At 40.8% G+C, this 18,377-nt stretch overlaps 2 protein-coding genes across 4 annotated transcripts; one reads left to right on the forward strand and one right to left on the reverse strand.

Moving 5' to 3' along the window:
- The first annotated feature begins 1,213 nt into the window (after window positions 1–1,213).
- Window positions 1,214–6,320, forward strand: LOC124404906. The gene is made up of 8 exons (XM_046879395.1): window positions 1,214–1,890; window positions 2,094–2,391; window positions 2,930–3,099; window positions 3,510–3,622; window positions 3,757–3,975; window positions 4,050–5,174; window positions 5,248–5,482; window positions 5,575–6,320. The coding sequence occupies exons 2-8, from the start codon at window positions 2,381–2,383 to the stop codon at window positions 5,796–5,798; spliced, it is 2,097 nt and encodes a 698-aa protein (XP_046735351.1). The 5' UTR covers window positions 1,214–1,890; window positions 2,094–2,380; the 3' UTR covers window positions 5,799–6,320.
- Window positions 6,321–7,076: 756 nt separating this feature from the next.
- LOC124404905 lies at window positions 7,077–17,675 on the reverse strand. Of its 3 annotated transcripts, none has more exons than XM_046879391.1 (8): window positions 17,274–17,675; window positions 17,115–17,149; window positions 10,422–12,267; window positions 10,170–10,351; window positions 9,609–9,768; window positions 9,261–9,524; window positions 8,961–9,182; window positions 7,077–8,726 (listed from the first exon to the last, which is right to left on the reverse strand). In XM_046879391.1, exons 3-8 carry the CDS (start codon window positions 12,081–12,083, stop codon window positions 8,274–8,276), a joined length of 2,943 nt encoding a protein of 980 aa, XP_046735347.1. In that variant the 5' UTR covers window positions 12,084–12,267; window positions 17,115–17,149; window positions 17,274–17,675; the 3' UTR covers window positions 7,077–8,273. The 3 variants fall into 3 exon arrangements, with proteins under 3 accessions (XP_046735347.1, XP_046735350.1, XP_046735348.1); XM_046879394.1 differs by having other exon boundaries at window positions 10,182–10,351; window positions 17,274–17,674; XM_046879392.1 differs by lacking the exon at window positions 17,115–17,149.
- Between the last annotated feature and the right edge of the window lie 702 nt (window positions 17,676–18,377).

Raw genomic sequence — 18,377 nt, forward strand, 5'->3', positions numbered from 1 at the left:
TGTTCAAAGATAAGTGTTATAAATATTGCAAAAGCATTTCTATTTCTCGGGTAATCGCGTCATGACTGAACTTTGCCGCTTCTTCTACGTATATTGATAATACGGAATTTTTATTACATGTATTCCTAGTATGTCTAACAAAGAGAAAAAGAAAGAGAATAAAAACTGGGAACGCATATGGCAATCACACTGAACGGCTCTCCGTGGTGCCAGATTAAGTTTCATGTCTCATTTAGAAGTCCTACCTTTACCGACCGAGCAAACTCACGAGATTTCTTCATATATTTAATTAACAAATGAAAATAAAGGGTTGAAATTTCGACGATGCATCGCTATTTCGTAGCGGGATTCAGGAAAGTTACTCATATCCCGAAAGTCGTTCACAGAATGTGTAATTTTTTGACACGTGTTACTATTTTCACATTCCACATATTTCAGGGGTCAAAAAGTGCACAGTTGAAATATTTTTCCCAATTCCAGAAAGAACGAGAAGTAAAACAAACATCGTGAGTCTGTTTTTATGCAATATTGTGGTCGCTGGACGAGAACTCGGAATTACAATAATGTCGTAAGTAAAAGATGCGCTCTTTTTAACGATTTTCGGGATCTGAGTAGCTATACTGACTTCCGCTACGAAAGAGTGATGCACCGTCAAAATTTGAACCCTGTCATTTCATTTGTTAATTTAATATTGAAAGAAAACGATCAAGTTTCCTCAGTCGGTAAAGGTAGGACTGCCACATGACCTTAAAATAAGAAATAGCTGACCCTTGATACGCGGATTCCCCGATATCAGCTTTTTCCTCGTCTCCTACGCGCTGGTTTAATAACATCACGTGAGGATTGCCCGACTCAAGACAGCTCGATATCTCTCATTCCATAGCCACGTGACGCTGCAGTGAAAAAAAAAAAAAATAAAAAAAAAAGTATTGTACATTCAAATGACGTTCGCGTTTGGTAACGACGAAATAAAGCACAGAGAAAAACATCTGCATCATCGTTCAAAATTTTGAAAGCTTAAAGCCGTTGGACTTACGGTAGCAAGTAACGTCCGAACGCCTTTTTCAATTCAGGATTTCCATTTTTTATGCCTGTTTCAGCCGTTGAACTGCGACGTTTGCGATATGAAATCGATGCGAGTACCGGAGAAAATGGAAAACATCGTGGCACTGACCTTTATGTCTGCAATCAGTGCAGACTCAACCAGTATGAAGGACCGTTAGGCTGCTCGTCTACCTACCATGTCATTCGTCGTTTCTACGCAGCTGGTAAATGCAATGCTGGATTTAAACAGCTGATGATGCATACCGTAGTTGAAGAAACTTGCACGCGCGTCAATTGCTTCAAAGTCCGGTGCGTCGAGTCTGGAAGAATTATAAGCCTGCAGTCGTTTTTCCGTAATTAAATCGCATCGCATACGCAGGTTTGATAAGCACCTTACACCTTGAACGTCACCGTCAGCACCGTGAAGAGCCTTTGCATTTTACTGTTGGAGAATAATGAAACGGTGTTTAAATAATGCAATAATCCTGTCAATCGATACAGAGGTGAACAAGAATAGAACGCGAGATAATCTTTGGAAACCTTCGAGTTATCTGCATTCGGTGAACCCTGGCAAAGAGAAGCGCGGCTCAGTGATACACGGTTTGTTCGAGAAGTGAATAATTCTGAAACCACCTTTCGAAAATCTCGCGAGCATGCCGAAGGATGAGTGGCACACGCTGCACAACTAATAGTCTCCATAAGACACCGTTACCAATTTACCGCAATAATGATCATCCGTAATCACCGTTGGTAGTTGTAATTTGGACGGTGTTCACGACCAGTGAGACCCATTCCTTCACTGGCTGGAATATCGAGCCTCGTATCGTTGAGAAGTTCGTGATCAAGGTAAGTTTAATAACTTCAAAATTCCAAGAGCCTAGTATCACCACGAAGTTAATCCACGTAAACGTGTTGTTGAACTTCGTGCCTGACCTCTATTGTGTACGAGACATACTCATGTTTCGCTGACCCATCAACTCTCCTTATCTGGTCTACATCGTGCTCGTATTTACAAGGGGAATCTAAACATGCAATTGTTTATACTGCAGAGGACTGATAGTAAGCAGAGACGTTGATGGTGTCATTTCTTCTTATTATCCTGACTTTTTTTCCTCGTCGTATTGTCCGAATCCCGGGGATGATGGGACAAAACGAAATTTTATCGACAGTGAAAAGCACGTGTGTACTCAAAGTCATACTGACCGTGTTTTACCTCGTACTGTTCGTCCGCACTCTCCTAAAGCTCGTCAATTATTGCTGAAGCAGTTTCTCGATGGCCGATAAGAGTCTCGCATGGATGAAACAAGAAGTAAAAATATAAATCAAATTCAGGGGGATGGCAGTGATGTAAGTATACGCACTCTTATCTCTTACCTAACACACGATACTCGATCATCGCTTGGCACGACTTACTTTCATTCAATATTCTTTTCGTTCTTTTATTCTTTCCCCAAAATTTGCAAATTTCTGACAAACCGTCGCCGCTCGTCGGGGTTAACAAAGTCTGAATTAGAGCTTATATTCACGTGCATTAAAGTTATTGAGGCCATAAGTATTGTTTATAATTATAGACAGTTCCCATTAACGAGCGTTCAGCTACCCGGAGGGACATTTTTTGTCTTGCGGACGATTTATCGTGGCAGCAGTATAACGTAGTGTTATCGCTCTTTATCCAAATACATGTTTATACTTGTATTTATACACATGCCAGATAGATGGTTAAGTGTGGACAAGATCGAGGGTCACCATCGAATGCATGTCGCTTCAGTCTGTGCCAGTCGCTTGCCTGAATTGCAATGCCATTAGATAATTATTTATTGACTCGTTCCAACTTTGAGTGAAATCGTTGAAGGTTGTTGTTTATTTGTTTGTTTTCTCTCTGAAGCTACCGGAAGTTCGGAAGGAAAAGAGGGTTATCGACTGTTCTGCACTTCGTCATGGCCACGGCCTCGTTCAACCTCCTAGATTTTCTAGGTTTCCGCTTCTTCTTTTACACCGCGGTTGGATTTTTCCTATCGATTTCCGTCGCAATACCAATCCTAGTTTACTATCCTTGTAAGTAAATTAATTAATCTCCACTTTATCTGACCTGCTCAACCCGTATCAATAAGAAACAAAATTGGTTTTAGAAAACCACTGGAAACAATTCAATTTACATTCCGTGAATTTTGAAAACCTAATAAAAGATATTATCAAAGACATTTCTGAAACTGGATATTAAACGGAAAACAGAACTTTGTGCTACTTTTATCAACTTGTAATTTAACATTTGTTAATCCAAGTCGTCCGAATCCGAGAAGATATGCGGCTGAATTATAATTTCAAAACGTTTATCTTCAGTCTGGTACCGTACGCAGAATTATTAATTGCTTATTATAAACTTGTGTAAACAGTGTATAAATACTCTCAATATTGGCTGATTGAAGTAATCAAATCTCTAATTATTCCATTCCTGTACCGTACAGTTTCAAAATGGTCGAAGAAGGGCTGGCTACGGTTTGTCAAGTGGAGATATCCGAACTGGACAATCGTCGAGGAAGTATCCGTAAGAGGAACTCTGGACCAGGGAAGAAATCAGGTAACTAAACCTTGATGAACTCCGGTTGATTTCACTCTGGAACAAAGTACATACCATGAATCACTGATAATCGAGCGGATGGTTTAGCCTGACTTGCAATTGATAGAATAAATGATTAAACTGCCTGCTTATAGGGTATTTACACGCTGCTGGTACAAGGAAAGTCGATCACAGATGGAGTTAGAAGCCACCTTCTGCAGCTGACGTCAACGAGGCCCATGTTGCGATCGGTTTTGCGAAAAATGTGGGGATTTTACGCTTGGAGACAAGTCGACGAGTTCCGGGTCGAGAATCACTTGGTAAATGCGTCGTGTTCGTTCAAAGGTAGACCGATCACGGAGTCCAATTTACAGGTAAGAGTGATGATCGAAGTTTTTGAATTGTGGAATCCGAGATGTATAATTAAGGCTGGAATTTGTTTGAACAGAAGTTCGTCAGCGACGTGACGTCGAGGTTTCTCTCGCCGAATTTCTCACCCTGGCAAGTGTTCGTCGCGACGTGTTTCCTGAACGGCGAAGAGACGAAGGTGTGTATCGTGAGAGTTCACCATCTGATACTGAGACGCGAGCACCTGACCCTGGCCGATTTTTTGCCGCTGAAATACTCGGCGGAAAATTGGGAGTACCAAGAGAGCGATTCTCCCCTGACGAATCTCTATTCCGAGCCATCAGCCCTGCCACGTTTGCACCAAATGCTCACTGAGAGTTTCAGCAACTACTGGAACGAGTTTCTATGCAACAACGACCCGGCCGAGAATCCGGCGATATTGAAGAAGTCGATCGGCGGCTTCCAATGTTTGAAAATCGGGGTGATAGTCTGGGTGTCAACGGTCAAGGAGGTCACCAGGTGCTACAAGAAGGTCGAAGGCTTCCGTTTCATCGAGATCCTCGCCATCATGCGACGAGAAGCCTCGAAGAGGAACTTTCGGGCCTCGGTAATCTTCTGGGCTTTCGTGAACATCGTAAATCCGGTGGAAATCTTCTACTCGAGTATCCACTGGATGTGGTATATATGCGTGACTCTGATCCTGAAGACGCCGATCCTCCTGATCCGCGAATTGAACGCCCTCCGTTCGTCGCAAAAGCACTTTCACCCCGACACCCTGACATCGGTATTGGCCTGCTACTTGCCCCTGGTGTTCCAGACGATCGCTGAGCTCACATCCATAGCCGCGATCGTGATAACGGCTCCGAAATTGATCCTGGAAGAGCTCTTCTTCAAGTCCTCAGAGACGAATCACTTGCAGACGATATCACTGTGCGGTAGAAAAATCGTCGCGTGGTCCGAAGAGGTTGAGATCGAAACGATCAGCCGAATATCCAGCGTAACCGGAGCATCCGAGGCCGAGATTTTGCTCGCTGCAACCGCGGCTTCCTTCAAGGAGTACTTCAAGCAGTCGGGACTACAAACACCGTCTGAAATTCTCGTCACAGCAAAATTCGTCAGCCAGCGAGCTCTCTTCCTCAGGAATCAGGAGACCAGAGGTGTTCTATGCCTCGGACTTCCCACCAAGACTCCTCTTCTCGATGACAATCCGCTCGAGACATTGCAGGTAAGGATCGCTATCGATTTGACAAAATGACGAGAAGTAGGCACAGGAATCTGAATCCTCGATTATCGAACAGGTAATTCAAGAGAACGTCCACAAGGCGAGGTCCAAACAAAAAGCCACCTACGCCATTTCAGCCGCCGAATCGTCGACCGGTTTGGTCTCATCTTACGTACCCTCGATCCTCCTTAAACTAGCTCTTCTTTACCTTACGAGGAGGTACTCTCTCTCCTTGACCCATGTGGACGGCGATCTTCCCGTCGAGGGCGTTGATGCCGCCATGTATTGGCGACCTCCTCAAGGATACTGCAGTAAGCGATCGGGATAATTACATCCGAGATTAATTTCCACTATCAACTGCTAATTCTCATCCCAGTTTAACTATTATTAACGCCATTCACAGGCATGTCAGTTACGCTGCACAGACACGGCGAGGGGGTTCGACTAGGAGTTATTGGCGACGCGATGATCGGGCCGCACCATTTCCTCATCACAAAGGCCTTCCGGAGGAGTGTCCAAGAGTTGGCAGTCACTGTTGGAGTCCCCAGGACACCGAGCAGGAGTCGAAGTCCAAGTCCAGCCAGCCCGCTGGGATCGGCGAGTCCAACCACTTCTCCGGGGTATTAAGTCGAAAAGTGATCAATGAGGAATTGGAATGAGGATAACCGACTCTGAGTGACGGATCAAAGAAGTGTTCAAGCGATCCCTGCACCGTCGATATAAGACCTTGCTCCCGTAGGTTGATCCTTCCATTTCCGAATTTAAAATCGGTACTGAGCCAAGGCTGTGAGTTATAACGTAAAGCGAATTATGCACCTCATTTTGCCAAACAAAGTTTTAAGCTGCACCACTTTTTTCTTAAACAACCAGTAGATAGGATGAGGTTTAAAATGTGTTTTTTAGACGGTTGATATTGTTGCATAGGTATGTGAATTAAGTTCACTGAATACTGCACGATAGTAGCTACGTTAATTTTGCGAGTAGAAGAATGGATCGCGAAAAACAATCGGTTTTTATACGTTACTATAATCGCGTAAGTTTTATACCTTTATAGTACAATAATTGGGATTATACAATTCATTTCAATGAGTATACCTATAAGAGAAATTATGAACTCTGCATTTGCCGTTGGTCAAGAATCGTTATGAATTGGATCAGTGAAAAATCCTAAATTATATGTAATGCAGTTTTTTTACAATCCTGAAGATTCATACTTGTAATTTATATATACCTAAATTCTATCGCCATAATAATAAGTATATATGTGTAATATTTTATTCACAGATGCAATATTGTTATACACGTTATTCAACAAATTATTTTACTCATCTCACATGGTATATATATATATATATGTATGATGAATGTCAATTTTTATTTCATTATCATTATTTTTGATTGTTTTTTTTTCTTTATTCTATTTCCTTTTAGTTAGTTAATAACACGTTACTTTTTTGGTAACAATACGGTGACAAATTGCATTAACTGTACATAAAATTTATGGCAAAATTGCTTCGGCAATACATTCAATATATTATATAGGTATATCTACACAGTTTATGTCAATCTGTTTGGAATGAAATATGCAACCTGCTTTAGAAGCAACGTTGGGCGAAACTCTGATTATGGATAATCCATTACGTATATAGGAAACTTATAACCTCACAACCTAAACCTTGTGTATATCCTCGAGCTGAGTATGGACATAATTTGGCAATGATACCTTGTCGACAGCATTGGATACATTATACAAGGTAAATTAAGGAATTAAACCAGTTTCGAAATAACACATTATGTTTGGATATTAAATTAACAATCTGTTCGTTGTTGATTAATTAATTAATAAACAGATTGAATTTTGTTTTAGTGGTTTTTGTTTTTATTATATATTGTAATGTTTTATTTTTCCTTTCGAAGGCATAACGTTTGTAAGATTTCAAAAATTTGGTGTAGAATTCTAGTCTGTTTAAAAAGACAAGAATGGAACAAGTCAAGTATCAGCGACACTTTAATAAAATGTACGTATAGATGAAGAATAAATGAAGATTCAAAAAAACTATCGATCTCCTGACCCCGTAACGAGCTTTTTGAAGTAAACTGCTATTTAAAAAATTATCTGTTCCAAAATGGAAGATTATTTTCACGGTATAATATTGAAATATATATAGATCGAAATTTGTGTATATGAAATACAATATTATTATACGTGTACAATGTATAGGTAATATTTGTATATATATATATATATATATATATATATATACGATTGAATGGATTGAAGGCAGATGCGTTATTCACTCCCTTTTATATCCTCTTCTATTTTAATTGTTAATGTATTTGGTTATCCCTATAAGCGTATAATTTGATCAACTCTCGTTTGCGCCGTCTCAAAGACGAAATAATCACTTTCTCGAACTGATTACCAAATCAAGGTATGTGAAAAAAAAGATTACACCGTCAACATTAATATGTACTAAAATTAGTTAACACTCATTCAAATTTTATATTATATCTATGTATTATAATACAATATAATAATAAAAGTATCCGGGCGGACATAAAATTTTTTGTCAACGAAATACAAGATAAGAAACAGTAAGAAATGTATAATAATGATTGATCGATGCTTATTGGGTAATCGGAAATTACCGATCAGAGGTTAAGACACATGAGTATAGGCCAATTCTGTTGTAAAATAATAAAACAAAATATTTACATTCAATCAAGAATTCGATCTAATAAAATCTATGAATAGTAATATGTACTAATACGTCCCATTCTGAACCACTCCTATTTTATTTACATATCGAATGCCCGTTTGCAGCAGGCCTGCAATAATTCCTTTATTCGTTAAACAATAACATGACTGAGTTAGTCGTAATTTTTTTTTTTTTTTTTCCTTTTTGGTGCGTGCTTACTATCAAGTCTTACTATCAAGACACCGTATAAGATAACGACGGAAATTCACTACCTCGGAAATATGGATGGAAAACCGGATCACTGTTTCAGTCCAAATCACGCCGTGTAGATGCGAGTGTTATAAAATTGGCGATGGGCGCGAGATTTTACTGTCGTAAAACTTGAAAGGATTACAGAAGTGACCTAGGCTTCGGGGTCTTTTTCCCTATCCATTTCTACCGGCCCCTTGCCCCAAATTCGACGATTTTTCGTGTAAGGTATGACACCCATGAGGAGCCCCGAAACTATGATCCATGAACCGGCCAAGAGGAATGACAAGTGCCAGGATTCAGTTATGTCGAAAATTAGACCAGCCAACGGCGGCCCTAAAAGGTTCCCGATCCCCTGACACAACAGACTGAGACCATAAGCGGTGGTGAATCTCTCAAGAGGTATCAACTCGACCAATATAACCGGCGTGAAGCTGAAATTACTGGCGAAGAAGAGACCGAACGCCGCGCAGATGACGACGAGTAACCAGTAGTGCGGGGTGCATATCGACATCAGTATCGTCATTATACCACAGGCGACTAGGCACCAGGTATAAGTTTTGCTGACGTTCATCCAAGGCTGATCGCCGGCCCATCCAAGACCAATCTGCAAGCATAAGACGAGGCTTGAGTAAGAATCAGAAGGAGACCAAGTAAAGCACCTGATCTCGAGGTTTTTTAAGACATTCGTGGATGTAGGGTTCACTCAGAATTGACTTTAGACCTATTGGCAGCTATTTGTACCACATCTCAGGCTTTCTGACAACTCTAAGTAGCAATTTTTTGATCTGTCAACCACGAGACAAATGAGCTATACCTGGCAGATGACGAATGCACTCACCATTCCGATAGTATTCGTGATACCGATTATGCTGAGTAAGTTCGCGGCGTCGTCTTCGGTGTAACCATTTCTCGTCAGATGATCAGCAAGGTAGAAATAAGGCACAATGAACCATGTGAAAAGGAGGATAGTCGATAAGGAGAGCATGAGAAAGTGCAATTCTAAGAACATCGAGAAGTCCGTCATTCCTTTGAGAAGCTCGAGAAGCTCACCGTACCATTTCTGAAATGGAAAGAAAATTGGCATCCTGATAGAGGATTAATATCTTTTGGTGAACACCGATTTCGCATGTCTACGAACCTCTTCGTTCTCCTTGGCAAGGGTCGTTATACTGTTTCTGTAAATATCAGGACAGCTGCTGGCACGCAATCTGTACTTATGCAAATTCAACACCGCCCCTCTGTACATTACAGAATTTCTGTGCACCCGAATGTCTTTGAAGTAGTGGGTATTCCTGTTGAACTGCCGACGGAGCCACGGGATGGAGTCCGTTCTCACAACCGTACCACCAAATCCTGGTAGATGGTGTCTGGAGTGCGTTTTTGCCTTCTCAGCCTCAGCCATCTGAGGAAAAATTGGAATCGGAATGAGGGAGTGAAGGGGTAAGGAATTGCGCTTGGCAACGCCAAACTTGATCCTTTTTCTCACCGCATGTGCAAGTTCCTTGGCAAGCAACGGGTTCGTTTCTTCCAAATCTTTCCTAGACATCCGTCGAGTTGCCAATAACTTCGTTGAAGCATGCGTGGATCCAGGACGAGAGTCCTTGGTCGGTGCAACGGACTTCCCTCTTTCCGTAGCTTGCTTGATCCTTTTCAGACAAATGAGAAGTATGCTGTTTATTTGATACTTAAAATGAGGGGTACTCAACTAGGGTATCGATTTCTTGACGTGCAATTTACTATGTACGGCTAAATAAGTATGTGATATGCTTGTTCTTACTAGCAATGCGGTATTTGGAGAAACAGGAAAACCATGATATAGAGTAATTTAATTCAGCCATAGTGACGGTTAGTACGTTAGTTATGCGTGCTGAATTAAAAATCGCAGGAGACTGAAGACGCGTTGAAGAGGAGGGGGCAAAAAAAATTTGCACAACCAAATAAAAATCCAAAGAAAACGTAAGAAGTGTTCAGTCGATACCTGGAATGTCGATATTAGTAAAACGGTGTTAGCGAAAATAAAAAATCGTGCAGGATGCAGATATCAGACCAGGTATGTAACCTCATGGACATCGTGACGCCAGTCTTATTGGTGTTGGAAACTTCGCCGTTGGAATCCACCAGCTTCTTGTCGGAAAAACTTCTGCACAACAAGAGACTTGGATAGTTCTCCAGTATGACATTGTACAGTCTTGAATTTCCTGAAAGTGATTCGAGGACCTCGAGCGGTACCTGAAAACGGGAACGGGCATGATTGAAGAACATATTCCGGCGATAATAAGACGGTAAAATGAAAGCTTACCTTTTCGCTCTGACGCACGAAGGTCGGTAGGTTGACGACGCTTCTGAAATTTCCACCCCGAACATTTGGCTGGGTCTGAGTTGTGGTGCTGAGGCTCTGGAGCAAGTATTCAGGCGCCTGACCGCTCTTGAGGAGCTTCCTGAGCTCCTCAACGCCAGGAAAATCGTCGGTGGGACTGCCGGAGGAACCACCGAGCTCAGAGCGACCCATTGACTTCTTAGGGGAACCCATGGCCGCCTGTTTCCGCTGTTCATCGACCCACCACTCCGGATCCCGCATTACGGCGCCACAAACAATGAGGTTGAAGAAGGTTCCCGAGAGTAGAAGAGTCGTCCCACGCCATCCGTACTCTCGGATGAGGAAGGTGGTCAAGGGGGCGTAGACGAAGGTTCCGATACCAGTGCCGCAGGCCCCTAAACCTACCGCTAAAGTGCGCTTCTTATCGAACCAATAGGCGATGCTCACGACCGCTGTTACGTAACACAAACCCAAACCGACGCCCGCCAGCACCCCGAATGTCAAGTACATTACCTCGATGGACTGAGAAAATGAGCTCAGAACAAATCCTATCCCGGCAATGAAGCCACCCAGGATGGTCATCTTCCTACACCCGTATCTGTCCACCAAAGCGGACATTATCGGCCCGGTAAGAAGTGGCACTGCCATGAAGAGCGAGCCGATCCAGGCAGTCTTGGCTTTCGATGCCTGGAACTCATGGAGAAACTCGATGTAGAGGAGGCCAAAGCTGAAGGAGATGCCATCGGCGACCATGGATATCAGTAGCGACGCTACAACGACGACCCAACCCCAGCCCCCGTCAGGGATCTTTGACTTGGTCTGCACCTCATCCTCATCCTCGTCGTATATTTCTAAAATGCTCTCGGAGCCGTCTATGGAGTCAAAGTCCCCCAGTTCGTAGTCCAGGTACCCAGGGTTCGCGGTCACCGTCGTTTCCGGCTCTGAGTGCTTCCTGTGCACAAGGATTCCATGCGTCTTCTCAGTCCCCTTGGTCTTCTCGCCGTCCTCGGGGCTCTGAGGGCCCGTTGGACTCGGTCCCACAGTCAGGTTCGGCGACGCCGTGAAGCTCTGTGTCGGCGTCGGTGGCACCCGATCCTCTTCACAGTCAGTTCCTGGACTCAGGAGGGTCGGCTTGTTCTCCGAGTCCTGGTCAAGCTCCAAGGAGTCGGTGCTGGGGTCGATGGTCAGGGCAGGCGTAGAGGGAAAGAGTAGGTCTTCGGTCTGGCCGCTATTCTGAAGGGTATCCGAGCTCCTGGACGTCGAGCTCTGATTCTCACCGTCGGATCCCACCGCTGACACCATATTGTCCGGGCCTCTTACTGGGGAACTTGGAAATACGGTTGGGCTGCCGTTCTGCCAGCCGACGATTGGGGCGAAGCCTTTTTTCCCCGAGGACTCGACGTTGTTGTTCCATATTTTGTCTTCCATCGACTTAGACAGATAAGAGTCCTTGACCATGTTCGCGTTCCTTGAAACGTAGCCGTGCCCTCCACCACCGGCATCTTTCTTCGTGTACAGTCCCTCTTTCCTTGCAACACCCGACAAACCTGAGTTGTTGTTGCCCTTGTAAAGTCCCTTTTGTGTCGTCTCGATTGAAGTAGGATTCACCGATTCCGATATAAAATTTTGATTCTTGTCAGCCATGGTCTTAGGGGATTATGGGTCCGTTTCAGTGGGACCAACGCCGCGGCCAGCCTTTCAGGCTGTGTATCTCTATTGCCAGTACACGCAGAACTTCGTCACCTACCATAAGGCCCTGCGATTGGGCCTTGGCGCAGTTCGAGACACCTGGCTGCTTCAGCATACACACTTCTTGACGCGCCGTGCCCTAGAAAAACCAATCTGATCAGGAACACGTGTTATTTCAAGATACTATCGACCCAGACTTTTCGATTTCGAGTTTGAGTTTTTCATGTTATCTGGAATGGGGTGCGATAAGAAGTCAGAATTTTTACAAATTTACCCTCAATTCTCGAACGAGAAATGTCTTTTTCTACGGGGTTTCAAACGTTACAGTTATTAGCCTGTAGCTTGAAATCTACGTCATATCGTTAAAAGTTATGTCACAATAAAGCTATCACCTTTGAACAGCTGTTTCGACGAATGTTAAAAACTCGGTTCGACGGTTGAAATTGAATTGTTCTTGAAAAAAAGACATATAACTTCATCTTCTGTAGCACACCTTTCATTTTTTCAAAAAAATCAGGGACTATTCTGCTGCAGCTAAATACACTCAAATAAATTTAAAAGAATTGATAAACAAAATTTGAAAATGATTATCATATTATGATTTTCGTGCTTCTTCTATTTTCGTGTGGACTTTTTCATTATTATACTTGTTATTATTCATATTAATATACTACCCCTAATAACTTTAATAACTGTAAGGTCCATAAAATCTTGTGGAAAACGTTTTACTTTTTATTCTGAATGGACACCCATACTAGCTATCACCCAAAAACTTCAAGAGTTATTTATCAGCGTAAAAAACACAAAAACAAACTTTATAAGTAATAAACAAAGATTTTAGTTATTATTCTTATTTCGAGTAATACCACAACGTGAAAAATCAAGGTCGAAATCGAATAAGTTGAGGACACAAGGTTGATTGAAGTGGCGTGGAATGCCCTACACGGATAATTATATGCGATACTTATGAAAGAATTAAACGTACGCATATTTAACCAAAAACAAAACGATTGCAATTCCAAGCGTAAACCAAAAAAACAACAAAACTCTTTACTCACCATCGAGGCAATGTCAAATGAAACTTGGCAGAGTAGGGCGTGCGAGGGTGCAGGAAAATGCATACGCTACAGACAGTGCGTGAGCAAAACCATAGTAGAAAAATAAATCATGCAAGTGTAAATGTAAGACCCAAACTAACAAACATAATGTGTTGAAAAAAATAATTTGCTGAAAAAAATTAGTATAAAATAAAACCTGGTTTATACAAGATAAAGTCAGTGTGTTGAGTAAAAAAATTGTGTAGTGCCTGAAAAATTAGAAAAAACTGTGGAAAAGAAAAGATTATAACAAAAAGAAAAAATATATATATATACACATAAAGTCATGCAGAAAATAGAGTCAAGTAAATATGTGCAAAATAGGTAATAAAAAATAGGTGAACGAGTACGCGACCCTGAAGTTTAAAATATTGTACAAATATGTGCAGTTTGATGAGTATGAAAAAAATTTACGAGAATGGCTTAAACCGTATTAAGATTGCCCTTTTCTCCATTGTTGTTCTACGTAAATTTGTTCAATTTAAATTAAACCCACCCAGTGCGTCATTCATTTGATACTTCGTGCGTGGGCTGAATTTAGTTGGCGTGATTCGAACGGGCGATAAGAGAAACGGCCGTTTGTCGTCATTAACGTAGATAATTGCCGAAATTTATTCCAAGGTGTGATAATCAGGATTGTACAAACTTGAGAACGATTTACGAATTGGTGGTTAAATGCGCGCTTGTAATTATCTGGTGAAAACAAGCCGCAAGTAATTGTGGGAAATGGATTTCTCTCTGTTTGTGAGGCGCCTATCACTCATTGTCAGCCGCTGATTGCGTGGTACGAGAAAATGCGATTGTGAGAAGAAGCAGAGAAAAAAATTAGCGAATGACGACAGGTGCAGCACGTGCATCCGACTGACCTTTGCGACAACAACGTTATTGATTTGCTACGCCTCTTCGAGCGGTGTCGACGTCTATGACAAGCTCCTCCGAAGAAGGCATATTGAGATATAACATGATTAGCCGTGTTGCATTACGATAATTTCACTACATGCATCGCTGGGAAAAATTTCTTTCTCATGAGTTAGTAGAAAAATTCTAGTAGAACGTGTGTCGTTACGGCAACGCTTTAAATATTATTGGAAGTGCAAGAAATTTTTTTTACAAGTGGTATTAGGGTGGTACGATTTAAATTTGTATTTTTTTTCGCCTGAAAACTCGGTACCAAAGATCAGAAAATATTTATCTCGTTGAAACGCAGAGTGTAAAAAAATCTTTAGAGGTCGCTTTCGAAAGTCAAAAGAGAAAAAAAATGTTATAATTTTTTTACCTCTCACCCGACACAATGATGTCTAATAGCCAGAATGAAATTCTCCTGAAAGACCAGACTATAAACATTATATTTGAAGGTGGCTACCGATGGTTAAATATCAATAAGGATAAATTAATTTTCCCGATTTAGTATTTTTCATATAGAAATCGAATTTTATTTTTGTTTCCCATCAAAGTAAGTGCTAGAAAATACAGATTTTCCTGGAAAATGGCTACTTTCAAAAAATATTTAAAGGTCGCTAACAATGATTGAAATATTTTTTATTTATTTTCATGTTTACACCTTACGGACTTATATGTATATGTCGAACCACTATACGAAAAAAATAAAATAATATAATAAAATGGATAATTTTATTTTTTTCGTATCGTGGTTCAATTAATCATTATTCATAAAAATCAGTATTCAAAACGAAATGTGGACATTGAGGTGATGTGATACTGCTCTTTCGATAAAAAAAACTGTTCATACTATACACATATAAGTATATAAGTTTATAAAAAATATTTCGAAAATTGGTAGTGACATAAAAATATTTTTTTATGCTCTGCGCTTCAACGAGAATTATGTTTTCTCAATATGGCACCGAGTTCGCAGGCGAGAAGCGAAAAAAAAAGTCTTAGTTTAAAAGAAACCACCCTGAAGTGGTATATTATATAGTGATTTTAACTGTCAATACTAAATTTACCGATTACAAATGCAAAACTCAATCTAATTTTGTACCCAGAACTATATCATACGTTTATAGAAGAAGAAAAAAAAATGAAAATAGTCATGGACTGTGCAGTAACTAGAGTACGCAATTTCTCTCGGTGGAAGCTTTTAGGTCAATGAGAGCCTGTGAATGAGCTCCAATCAGCTTAGACGCAATGATCATTTGCAAAGTGCCAGCCTTTCAGGGTCACTAATGGAATTCGATCTTCGTCCACACCCTTCAGGGAAAAAAGAATAATGGGACGTAAAAACGATTCTATTTATCAAGGGAGAACAGAAGTGAAGGGAGAAGATTTGGAGTAACCGGCAATCATGTCCAGGACCTGATTTCCGGGACGCCTATCAGTTCGATCGTCCTTTTCAAACCTTGTGGTAGGAAAAATGGACTCGGATAAATTCGGATTGCGTTCAACGTTTGGGAGCAGTGAGTCTTGGTATATACAGTCCGTTTCGTTACGCAACTATGACATCAGTAAGGTTGAGAGGGTGGTAAAAGTGGGTGGAGAACATCGTCATGGCAACCGACTGGTCGATTTTCACGTCTCCAGTTGGATAGAAAAAACAATGAAAATAAAAACACCACGGTTAGTGAAATTATAGGTTTTTATTACGATCATTCGTAGGTATATGAAAATCATCGAAAGCTGTGACGCAGGACCGTTAAATTCCTGCGGTCAAAATCAAGGATCAGAGAATTCTATTCCCCACTTCAAAAATTCGTTTGACAAGCAGTTGAGCATAGATCGAGTTCTTTTGAAAATCTGAAAACTTCGATGCGAGGGTTTCTTTCCCCCTCGGTTAGTCCTGTATATTGAAGCACGAAACGGGAATTGATTTTGCTATAATTAGCCGTGTTCCCTTCTGAATCTCCCTTCTGCACGCCTGACCTGACCTTTCGCTTTACTTCCTGTTCTTTTAGACCAACTCACTATATTTTCATCAGGGTCACGAAACGAAAGGCTGTGATGTGAGTGTAGAATCGATGGGTTGACTCGCCTTGGGTAGCTTAACTTCGAAGTCGCTATTTCAAAATGCCACGAGGAATAGGTCAGCACCAGGGTGCAAATCACTGCTCCATGATATCGTCAATTGCACGTCTCGCGACGAAATTCGACGCTATGAAGTGGAGTGAATCCACAATTAATTCTGTCAAATCTTTATTTCAGTAATTTCTTCTAGTCCGTCCCTGATCAACATTCGAATATCTTTTGAAAGAGATGAAATTTGCAGTAAAACAGTCTTTTAAAACTGAGGTTTTGTGGAAACAACGGTGGTGATAATGTAGAGACTTTCTATTTGTACTGCTGACGACCTTTTATCGTTATCGTCAATTATAATATCTCTTTGCAATGTATAAGGCGGAAAAGTAATTCATACCTCAGTATAGCGAAAATGATTTTATAATCATTGGAAACGAGGATGCGATAATTACGGAATGAAGAGTCGTTAACGAGCCTTGAGACTCGGTTTACATATGATTTGTCAAAAGTGGAAACCAGTAGCTTGCGAACCCTTATCTTACATAGATACGGACTACGGCGCCGTATATCGTCCATAAATCTAGAAGAATTATAAAATCACACTATGGAACGATGCCAACTGAAAATCACTGTCTATCTCTCCTTTTGCGACGTCGATACAAAATATTCTTGCAAATGCCAATTTTGAGCATAATCTTACGGAATGCTTTACAAAGCTGACAAATCATTAAAACTGGTTAGAACTTTGAAGTAGGTATGAAAAAATTGCGAGCTTACAACCTACCGGAACAATGATTGAATTTCAATATCGATTAATGAAAATTGTTTTTTTTTTTACATATGGCGTGACATGAAAATATGTAATTGAAACTGTACAAATGTCATGCAAAATAATAATTTCAAATGTGATAATCACCTCATAATTTCCACTAAGCGGGTCTTTATAGGATTCTGTAAAGTGAAAAACAAAAACGAAAGTAAACAAAAAAAAACATACAAGCATAACCACATAGTGCCCAATTTATTCACCAATTTTATATTGATCTCGTAATCAAATTGACATTCTGTGACTTACCACAAACAGCTTGGATTGGATCCCTTTTGTATTTCTCTCCGTCAGTGACTCAACTGACAGTGTAATCAACTCTCAGGACATTCACGAAATTTCTTTTATTTTACCGTACAGTAGATTTTTTTTTTTTCAAAATTTTACTCGATTTTACTCGAAATTGTTCAACGTTTCAAAATTACTTAAGCCTTACGTACGTATCTTATTGTTTTTATTATTATTATTATTATTATTATTATTATTATTAATGTTACTCTGTTGTTAATTTTATCACAGTGATTGTTGACAACTGCTCACACAGTTGTGGAAAAGGCAACCGTATTAATTAGCCAACGAGTGTTATCCGTTGATGTAAAATTACTATAGTAATATCGTATAATTTATAATCGATTGTCGTACTACAGCAGCGCATAAAATTTATCAATTTTTTTCAAAGCACAGCTGAAATTTGCGCGATTGACGAATCGATTACCCCACGCAAATATTTGTGTATAATTTTTTTTTCATGCGCCAATGTTTTGACCGTTTGGAGACCACGTTTTGGCAAGTGCGGGGGTTCGACGTGCGAGACCAGCAGAAGTAGACTGAGTCTGAAAGAGACGAGCAACCACCTGACTGTAGGCGCACATCGCCCATTTATAGCCTTGCGCACATCTCGAATCTATGTTATTTATTGTCGCAGGGGTTTACTGCTTCAGATAAGAGGCTTGATTCAAATCCTCATTTAAATAGCGAGACCATTGTCCTCCGCTGCTTCGGGGGAAGGAGAGGATCATTTTTTTCATCAAGGTTCAATTCAACTACAATGTAAACTCCAAATCTAACCAGCAGAAGGTGCTTCAATCTTACCCGAAATTCCACGGTTCAGTTTTCCCGGTATAAGAAAATCGCGTTGCGGATTTCATCGATGAAAACTTATGTACGCAATTCTTGCGGATGAGCTGGCGATAAGATCTCTCCTTAAGCCCTTGATGGTGCTTCTGTAACTCGAAGGACAGTATTTTGTGTAACGAGAAGGCAGCAAACTCGGTCTTTTCGGGCCGGGCATAAGTTTATTGCAAATACGCGAGGCGAGAAGACCGTTGAATCCTCGTTGCACACGATTCTTTG

Source organism: Diprion similis, chromosome 3 (genome assembly GCF_021155765.1).
Source record: "Diprion similis isolate iyDipSimi1 chromosome 3, iyDipSimi1.1, whole genome shotgun sequence".
Lineage (NCBI taxonomy): Eukaryota > Metazoa > Arthropoda > Insecta > Hymenoptera > Diprionidae > Diprion > Diprion similis.

Coding starts and splice junctions, on each gene's coding strand:
- LOC124404906 (XM_046879395.1), top strand. Junction 3,100..3,509: donor AATCCTAGTTTACTATCCTT/GTAAGTAAATTA, acceptor TGTACCGTACAG/TTTCAAAATGGTCGAAGAAG. Junction 3,976..4,049: donor TCACGGAGTCCAATTTACAG/GTAAGAGTGATG, acceptor TTGTTTGAACAG/AAGTTCGTCAGCGACGTGAC.
- LOC124404905 (XM_046879392.1), bottom strand. CDS start 12,083: ATGGCTGACAAGAATCAAAATTTTATATCGGAATCGGTGAATCCTACT. Junction 10,352..10,421: donor TCGTGCGTCAGAGCGAAAAG/GTAAGCTTTCAT, acceptor TCCCGTTTTCAG/GTACCGCTCGAGGTCCTCGA. Junction 9,769..10,169: donor TCCATGAGGTTACATACCTG/GTCTGATATCTG, acceptor TTGTCTGAAAAG/GATCAAGCAAGCTACGGAAA.